General features: G+C 32.3%; 1 protein-coding gene across 1 annotated transcript; it reads right to left on the bottom strand.

Annotated features, from left to right (window-relative positions):
- Positions 1 to 5,309: 5,309 nt before the first annotated feature.
- LOC140958480 (glyceraldehyde-3-phosphate dehydrogenase, cytosolic-like) lies at positions 5,310 to 8,339 on the bottom strand. Its single transcript, XM_073415933.1, has 11 exons — positions 8,293 to 8,339; positions 8,176 to 8,199; positions 7,988 to 8,088; positions 7,352 to 7,451; positions 6,786 to 6,932; positions 6,630 to 6,694; positions 6,465 to 6,561; positions 6,132 to 6,274; positions 5,931 to 6,014; positions 5,682 to 5,771; positions 5,310 to 5,568 (listed from the first exon to the last, which is right to left on the bottom strand). The coding sequence occupies exons 5-11, from the start codon at positions 6,882 to 6,884 to the stop codon at positions 5,523 to 5,525; spliced, it is 624 nt and encodes a 207-aa protein (XP_073272034.1). The 5' UTR covers positions 6,885 to 6,932; positions 7,352 to 7,451; positions 7,988 to 8,088; positions 8,176 to 8,199; positions 8,293 to 8,339; the 3' UTR covers positions 5,310 to 5,522.
- Between the last annotated feature and the right edge of the window lie 1,420 nt (positions 8,340 to 9,759).

The raw sequence follows: 9,759 nt of genomic DNA on the forward strand, positions 1-9,759 counted from the left end.
TTCTGAAAGATCTTCTGGTCTTTCAGCGGATGACCATGTGTATTTTCTTTAATTCTTCGCATCATTGTTGAACAAGGATGTCCTAATCGATCATGCCAATTGATTAATATTGAAGAATTATCAACTACCATGTTTGATTCAATATGACTTATATGTATATAATGCAATCCAGTAGGGAGCATTGATAGTTTTTCAATCACATATTTCTTTCCTTATTTATATGTGGTAAGACACATATATTTCTCATTCCCTTCATTCATTGTTTGAGTATCATACCCATGAGAATATATATCATTAAAACTCAAAAAATTTCTTTTCGATTGTGGTGAATACAAAGCATCATTGATCAAAATTTTTGTACTATTGGGTAACAAAAATTGTGCTTTACCACAATATTTAATCAAGTCTACAGGACATGATATTGTATTCACCATTGTTTTTGCTGGTTTTAGTTCCAAGAAATATCTTTTATCTCGGAAGATAGTGTGCGTTGTACCACTATCAGGTATGCAAACTTCAGCTTTGTTCATATCATTTTTCATATTTGAACTTCAAAAAAAATGCAATGTAATAAAATTACTGACAATACATTTATAAAAATAAAATACAATGCAATACACACGATAAAACATTATCATACAAGTACAAGGAAAAACAAAATATTTTACATATCTATTCCACCAGCAAATTGATCATTGTCCGAGAAATCAATCAGAAAATCTCCAGCATCAAAATGAGTTGAATCACTCAAAGGTTTGCTGTGTTCAGTGAAGTTGGTCTCCTTTTCTTTCCCCTTTATTGCTTTTTTATAAAGTTTACAAAAGTGCTCAGAGGTTCGACAAATACGGGACCAATGTCCTGGAGTACCACATCTAAAACAAGAACTTTCAAATCTTTTTGAGTGATTCTCATTAACACTCATATTCTCATTATGCCTTTTCAGTTGATGGTTTGGGACGCTTTTTTGAGAGTAGTTATAGAAGTAACTATCTCGATTATTTTCAAAACCACGGCCGCGTCCACGACTTCGTCCTCTACTAAAATCTTGTCTATAAATATGATTTCCAGATTTAAATTTTTTTTGCTTACGACATTTACTTCAGGAAATGTCGTTGAACCAGTGGGTTGTGCTTGATTATTTCTCAATAACAGCTCGTTATTCTTTTCCTCCACAAGGAGGCATGCGATAAGTTCAGAATATCTCGAAAATCCACGCACTCTATATTGTTGTTGTAGAGTTATATTCGATGCGTGAAAATTGAAAAATGTTTTTTCAAGCATTTACAATTCAGTAATCTCGTCGCCACAAAATTTCAATCATGAGATTATTCGATACATCGCCGAGTTGTAATCACTGACTTTCTTAAAATCTTGGAATCTCAACGTATTCCATTCATCTCGGGCGATCGGAAGTATAACTTCTCTTCTATGTTCGAATCTTTCTTTTCATCCCTTCCACAAAGCCATGAAATCTTTTTCAATTAGATATTCACATTTTAATCTCTCGTCGAGATGTCGACGCAAAAATATCATGGCTTTTGACTTTTCTTGTGATGTGGATATGCTATTTTCTTTTATGGTCTCATTTAGACCCAATGACTCAAGATGTATTTCTACATCGAGAGTCCATGGCATATAATTTTTCTCCGTAATATCAAGAGCAATTAATTCGAGCTTTGCCAAGTTTGACATGGTGGTACTAAAAAAAATTATGATGCATTTTATTAGTTAATGAATATTGCAATACAAAGTAATGGATAAACAACAAGTATAAGCTTTCGTAAAAATAAAGAAAACACACGAGGAAGATATTCTCCGATAAATACAAGATTCGTGAGTATTATAACCAAAATAATTAAAAATAACCTTGAGAAAACCATCTTCTTTTTTTTCTTCGAAAATTTGATGAAGAATAATTTTTAGAGAAAAAAAGAAAGTTGGAGTGATTGAATGTGTTTGTGAGATGCTATTTATAGGACAAAAACTAGCCGTTTTGTTACCGTTGGTGTACAAAAAATAAATGCATGTATTTGTATAATTTTATGGTAATAATATGATGTATATAATATTAGTCATGTTTAAATAATTATGCATATCATATCACATTATTATAATGAGGTGTCATAAGATATTTTGTTTAAAAACCTTATAGGCTTTTATACTTGTCGTATATCTTATCGAGAGTGTGAGATGTCATCTTAACATCTTCCCATTTTGAAAAATTTTATTATTTCTGATCTTTATTATATAATTGTTGAAAATTAATATTCAAGAAAGTGTATTGAATATTTGAATATTGAAAATAAGAGTTATAAAAATTAGAAATTTGTGTGTAATGATGAAGGTAATTATGTAATTTATTTTTTGGATTATTACCAAAGAAATTCTATAAATAACGTCACCATTTGTAAAATAATTCACAATTGAGTTGAGAGAAAAATATTATAAAACATATAGTTTAATAATTTTGAGAATTTGATATTTTTATTTTTTTACCATAAATTTTTACATTTTCATAACACGTTATCAACACGAAACTCTAAAAGTCCTCCATATTTTTCCAAGCTCCAAAACAGAAGAAAAAAGTAACAAAAGTAATAATATTTATTTTACTGTTAATTTATTTATTGTGTATAAATTTAATATATAATATAATGTTATTATATAATAAAGATCGAAAATAATAAAATTTTCCAAAAAAACTTGTTATAAATCCTAAGAGGATGTTAAAACGACATCTCACATTCCCGGTGAGGGATACGACAAGTATAAAAGCCTATAAGATTTTTAAACAAAATACATTATGACACCTCATTACAATAATACGATATGATATACATAATTATTTAAACATAACAAATATTATATACACCATATTATTACCATAAAATTATACAAATACATACATTTATTTTTTTGTACACCAACGGTAACAAAACGACTAGTTTTTGTCCTATAAATATGATCTCACAAACACATTCAATCACTCCAACTTTCTCTTTTTCTCTAAAAATTATTTTTCATAAAATTTTCGAAGAAAAAAAGAAGATGGCTTTCTCAAGGTTATTTTTAAATTTTTCGGTTATAATATTCACGAATTTTGTATTTATCGGAGAATATCTTCCTCGTGTGTTTTCTTTATTTTTACGAATGTTTATACTTGTTGTTTATCCATTACTTTGTATTGCAATATTCATTAACTAATAAAATGCATCATAATTTTTTTTAATACCACCATGTCAAACTTGGCAAAGCTCGAATTCATTGCTCTTGATATTACGGGAAAAAAGTATATGTCATGGACTCTCGATGTAGAAATGCATCTTGAGTCATTGGGTCTAAATGAGACCATAAAAGAAAATAGCATATCCACATCACAAGAAAAGACAAGCCATGATATTTTTGCGTCGACATCTCGACGAGAGATTAAAATGTGAATATCTAATTGAAAAAGATCTTGTGGCTTTGTGGAAAGGATTAAAAGAAAGATTCGAACATACAAGAGAAGTTATACTTCCGACCGCCCGGGATGAATGGCATACGTTGAGATTCCAAGATTTTAAGAAAGTCAGTGATTACAACTCGGCGATGTATCGAATAATCTCACCATTGAAATTTTGTGGCCACGAGATTACTGAATTGTAAATGCTTGAAAAAACATTTTCCACTTTTCACGCATCGAATATAACTCTACAACAACAATATAGAGTGCGTGGATTTTCGAGATATTCTGAACTTATCGCATGCCTCCTTGTAGAGGAAAAGAATAACGAGCTGTTATTGAGAAATAATCAGGCACAACCCACTGGTTCAACGACATTTTCTGAAATAAATGTCGTAAGCAAAAAAGAATTTAAATCTGCAAATCAAATTTATAGACAAGATTTTAGTAGAGGACGAAATCGTGGTCGTGGACGTGGAAGTGGTCGTGGTCGTGGACGCGGCCGTGGTTTTGAAAATAATCGATATAGTTATTTCTATAACTACTCTCAAAAAAGCGTCCCAAACCATCAACTGAAAAGGCATAATGAGAATATGAGTGTTAATGAGAATCACTCAAAAAGATTTGAAAGTTCTTGTTTTAGATGTGGTACTCCAAGACATTGGTCCCGTATTTGTCGAACCCTGAGCACTTTTGTAAACTTTATAAAAAAGCAATAAAGGGGAAAGAAAAGGAGACCAACTTCACTGAACACAATAAACCTTTGAGTGATTCAACTCATTTTGATGCTGGAGATTTTCTGATTGATTTCTCGGACAATGATCAATTTGCTGGTGGAATAGATATGTAAAATATTTTGTTTTTCCTTGTACTTGTATGATAATGTTTTATCGTGTGTATTGAATTTTATTTTATTTTTATAAATGTATTGTTAATAATTTTATTACATTGCATTTTTTTTGAAGTTCAAATATGAAAAATGTTATGAACAAAGCTGAAGTTTGCATACCTGATAGCGGTACAACGCACACTATCCTCCGAGATAAAATATATTTCTTGGAACTAAAACCAGCAAAAACAATGGTGAATACAATATCATGTCATGTAGACTTGATTAAATGTTGTGGTAAAGCACAATTTTTGTTACCTAATAGTACAAAAATTTTGATTAATGATGCTTTGTATTCACCACAATCGAAAAAAAATTTGTTGAGTTTTAATGATATATATTCTCATGGGTATGATACTCAAACAATGAATGAAGGGAATGAGAAATATATGTGTCTTACCACATATAAATAAGGAAATAAATATGTGATTGAAAAACTATCAATGCTCCCTACTGGATTGCATTATATACATATAAGTCACATTGAATCAAACATGGTAGTTGATAATTCTTCAATATTAACCAATTGCCATGATCGATTAGGACATCCTTGTTCAACAATGATGCGAAGAATTAAAGAAAATACACATGGTCATCCGCTGAAAGACCAGACTAGGGAAATCGTATAGAGCAATTTTATATGCAGGAGCTATGGATGTAAATGAACCAAGCATGGAGCATATAATAACTCAAGCATTGGAATGCAACTTGCATTGCATTGTCCAATATCGAAAATGAGCTTGTTTAACAAGTTAAAAAACGAGTTCACTTAACGAGTTAAGCTTGAGCCAGACTCATTAAAATGATAAATGAACTATTAACAAACCGCACTCGAACTATTCGCGAGCTTAGTAATTTCAAAACAAACCGAGCTCAAACCTCGTGATAAAAGCTTGAATCAAGTTTGAACCTATATATACTTCATGAGCCGAGCTCGAACCTAATACTTTTCAGTTCGGCTTAGCTCGTTCGCATTCCTAATAGAAGCACATGATTTTAGGAGGAAAATACGAGCACCTCAACATTATCACACATCGGTACTAGAAATAAGGTCTATTATCACCAAAAAATTCTTCAAAGCATGAAAAATGTAATAAACAAGCCGCTGCAAGAATTGATTATGATTGTTACCATCAGAGCTCATTTTATTAGAGAATGTGGCACCAGGATGAGTACTCCGAGATTTTGGAATTACTTCACGGACGCTATGTGCCTGATCAAATCAACCACTCGCGTGCTGCAGCAAAAGAGGAAACTGATCAACCGCGCGCAAAGTGGCAAAAACTACTCAGATATTCTTTGAATACAGAGCTGCCTGTATGAACCATGGAAAGGATGAACTAGAATTACCTGTAACCCCATTCATTGTCATACCAAGAGACGAGCTTGACAAAGTTTCCGTTCAATGCAATCCTTGCTTGAGCATCAAAGATACTTGACCTGCAATTCAACAATCACCACTGTTATTGGTCTCCAAAAGGCAAAAGCAAATCCAGATATATTTCACCGTTTGGTCACAGCATTAACAAGTCCATAACATTCAAAATAGTAAATATATAAGCCGACGAGGGAAACAACTCTGCATAACAGCATGCCCACCTGCTGTCACCAACAAAGTCAGTCAATACAACATGCTCATCGGTGTACCCCAATATCCCTTTCAATTTCCCCTCAGACTCCTCCCTAACAAAACCCTAGGCACAATGGTTAAACCAGGCCAACGGCCACATTCTCAAGAAATATACAATATTATATGCAGAAAAGCCTGTGAGTGCATACTGTTAAAGCTGATGTTCTTACTTGATAGCTGCTTTGATTTGCTCATATGTAGCATTCTTTTCCAACCTCACGGTAAGATCTACCATAGAGACATCTACAGTTGGGACACGGAAGGCCATGCCAGTCAATTTCCCGTTCAGAGCAGGAAGAACTTTGCCAACAGCCTAATAATAATAATAATAACAAAATGTAGCAAAAAATGTATTAATAGGTGAGAAAAATCCCCATTCTTAGCGAATAAAATTACCTCATCTGCACATGAAACATGAAACATGAAACTTTTGAGTGGAGAATAACCAGCTCCTATTCATCCAAAATAAGAACAATGCAAAAGTGTGGCCCGAGGCCATATACCTTTGCTGCTCCAGTGTCGCTGGGAATGATGTTGAAAGAGGCAGCTCTCCACCCCTCCAGTCCTTTGCAGATGGTCCATCCACAGTCTTTTGAGTGGCTAAATGAAAGTCAAAACACCATCAGCAGTAAGAACAAATTAAAAAGAAATAAAACAATTTATCAAACCTATCTGTAATAGAGTGGATGGTCGTCATAAGACCTTCCACGATGCCAAACCTATCATTAACAACCTGCAGGTTCATTTAGCACAAAATTGAAAAAAAAAACAGATATTTCAGAAGAGAAACATGAAAAGCACATGGAAAAAAAGTGTCAACGAACCTTGGCCAAGGGAGCAAGACAATTTGTGGTGCAGCTAGCATTGGAAACAACATTGAGATCTGGTGTGTACTCCTTCTCATTGACACCAACAATGAACATGGGTGCATCTTTGCTTGGAGCGGAAATAACAACTTTCTTTGCACCCCCCTGACGATTCAAATATTTGCAGAAGATAAATTACTTTCTGGGGCTAACTTATGGTATTTGTACTGAAGTTGGGAGGAAAATTTTTTCTACCAATAAACTCTCAAAAAAACATTCATGTCCCGATTTCGGAAGTGTATGAATATAGATGCAGTGATTTCCCGGATAAATATCACTAGCGCTTTTACATCTACCAATTTGAAAGGAACCATCACATCCTCACACTTTACAAAAAACATACTCATATATCAACCCGAATAGCAGATACAGATTCATGGAAACTATGGAACGATCGTAAAACAATTGGAGGAGAATCATACGAGGAACCAACATGCAACATAGTGACTTCGATTTGGATTGCGAAGAACGGCAAACACAAAAACAATGGTGATGGCGACGTTGACAATTAAAGAAACCCATACCTTTAAATGGGCCGCAGCCTTATCCTTATCAGTGAATACTCCAGTTGACTCCACAACATATTCCGCACCAGTGTCACCCCAAGGGATCTCCTCAGGGTTCCTTCAATATCACCATATTAAAATTTCAGTTAGCAGTCTACACAACACAGAAATAATCATCAACCAAATAACAAAAAAAAAGGAATAAGCAAGGACCATACCTGATGCCAAACATTTCACATGTAACAAAAAGTATAAACAAGCCCCACATTCAGAAGCCTAGGTTTGAGGATTTCAACTCAGAAGCAACGCAAAATTGACACAAATCCTAACGAACCCTCTTCCAACCACCCCCCATTTTCATGACTCTAAACGTACCCTTAACACAAATGACAAAACAAGAAGGATTAACGGTTCTAACATTTCTGCACTTGAAACCGAGGTGGGCCGTAGTCACGCAGTTTAAATAAACGATAAACGCATCAAAGTAAAAGTTTCTAGCTACTCCAAGCTTAGAAGCAAGCAGACAATGTAACATGGTAATTACCAAATCAAAAAGAAACCAAAATAATCCATCCTCCACTGTCGACTCAGATCCACAGAGAGCGAAACAGGAAATAAAACGACAAAAATCAAATAATAAAATAATAAAAATACCATGTAGTCCACGGTAATAAAGGGATCGTTGACTGCAACAAGCTCGACACCGTCTCTCTGAAGAACCACTCTGGACACCAACCGCCCGATTCTTCCAGATCCTAAAATAGCAACAATACTCTTCCATCATTAATCAGAGAAAAATCACTCAAATGAAAAGTCCAACAAATATATATCAGATCCAATACCGTTGATTCCAATCTTAATCTTGGCTGCACACGGAAAAAATCAAACAGCGGATCCATCAAACTGAAGCAAAAAAACGGAGAAGTAACTTCGACAAAATTAAGAAAAGTGATAGATACCCATTTTCTAGAGAGAGAGTGAGAAATTCAGGAGAACAAAGTTTTGTCTGAAAAAGAGTGCGTACTGATCGAGTACCACATCTATACATATATATAAATTTACCGAATACGGACCGTTGGATTGGATGACTATGGGGTGTACCATTGTACGGTGGGGATGATTTGGTTTGTCGTAGGTGTTTCTTGCATATCCACACAGCATTTCATATTTTTTTTATTTTAGTAATTTAATATTTTTTTGAAATATTTTAATGATTAAAACCTAAATAATATTTTTTTTAAAAAATAAAGATACATAGATTATCATCATTTGGTTAGAACAATAACATCTTTTTATTATCTAAATGTTTGACTTAAATTTTATAAAATATTAGAGTTTAAATTATTAAATTAGCTTCCAAAAGAGGTAATCCGATTTATTGGAGTAGATGAACATTTGTCTATTGATCACGTGTTTGATTTACCTTACCAACACTTTCTTTGACAAATATGTGGTCTACTTCACTAACATGATTTGCAGGCTACTGCGTTAGCCTAAGAATTTACTCTATATACACCGAAAGCTCACGCTTGTGGCTTTCTACGTCGTCTGAAAAAAAATACATAGATCGATACATTATGCATATATTATAAATAATTCATAATTTATCATTCCAACCAAACGGGGATGATGACATGAATATTTCTTAATTATACAGAAAGAGATGGGCTAAAAATATTTATATTATATATATCAGTTGAGTCTATTATATAGTATGAAATTTTAGATAAATTTAAACAATACATAATCGTGATTTATTTTACTAAAATAGTAATGGGCTATTTTATGTAGAAACATGAATAAAAGAGTTTTCGTTTCGATTTATTTTTTTTAATTAAAACAATTTATCAACTTGTATTTAATATTTGTCTATACGAATAGAGGTGGTCAACGACGGTGTGATTTGGTTTTATATAATTACTGTTCGGTTTTTCGATTTATACTTTTTTAAATGTCTAATTCAATAACCAAACTATTTTATTACAGTCTTGTTTGGTTTTATAGCATTACAATTTGATTTATACAAACGGTTTATATAGTTTTAGAAACACATTCAATTAATTCATTATATATCATTCTAAAATGTGTAAAATAATCATTTAAATCCAGTTGCTATAATTATCATTCAATTTTTCGAGGTTAAAATGATATAATTTGATAATTGATCTCTTATTGAATTTTAAATTTTTTTAGTAAGGTTATTATTTAAATTTTGGTATTATAGTCTTGTTAATTGCGTGAGTTATAAACTAAAATATTTTTAAATATATATAAAAAAAATTGAATTAATTTTTTTAGTAAAATTATAATTAATTATATAAATGTAATGAATACAAAAACTATATAAATAAAAATACAATAATTTATATTTGACTTATGAAAATTATAGTTTAAATATAAATAAAATATATCTTTATAAATATGAT

This window comes from Primulina huaijiensis, chromosome 15, assembly GCF_012295235.1.
Source record: "Primulina huaijiensis isolate GDHJ02 chromosome 15, ASM1229523v2, whole genome shotgun sequence".
NCBI lineage: Eukaryota > Viridiplantae > Streptophyta > Magnoliopsida > Lamiales > Gesneriaceae > Primulina > Primulina huaijiensis.

Excerpts from the sequence above, each read along its gene's own strand:
- LOC140958480 (XM_073415933.1), bottom strand. The coding sequence starts at position 6,884 with ATGTTCATTGTTGGTGTCAATGAGAAGGAGTACACACCAGATCTCAAT. Across the intron at positions 6,695-6,785 it reads GTCTTGCTCCCTTGGCCAAG|GTTGTTAATGATAGGTTTGG; the intron begins GTTCGTTGACAC and ends ATGAACCTGCAG. Across the intron at positions 5,772-5,930 it reads GACTTTGTTGGTGACAGCAG|GTCAAGTATCTTTGATGCTC; the intron begins GTGGGCATGCTG and ends GTTGAATTGCAG.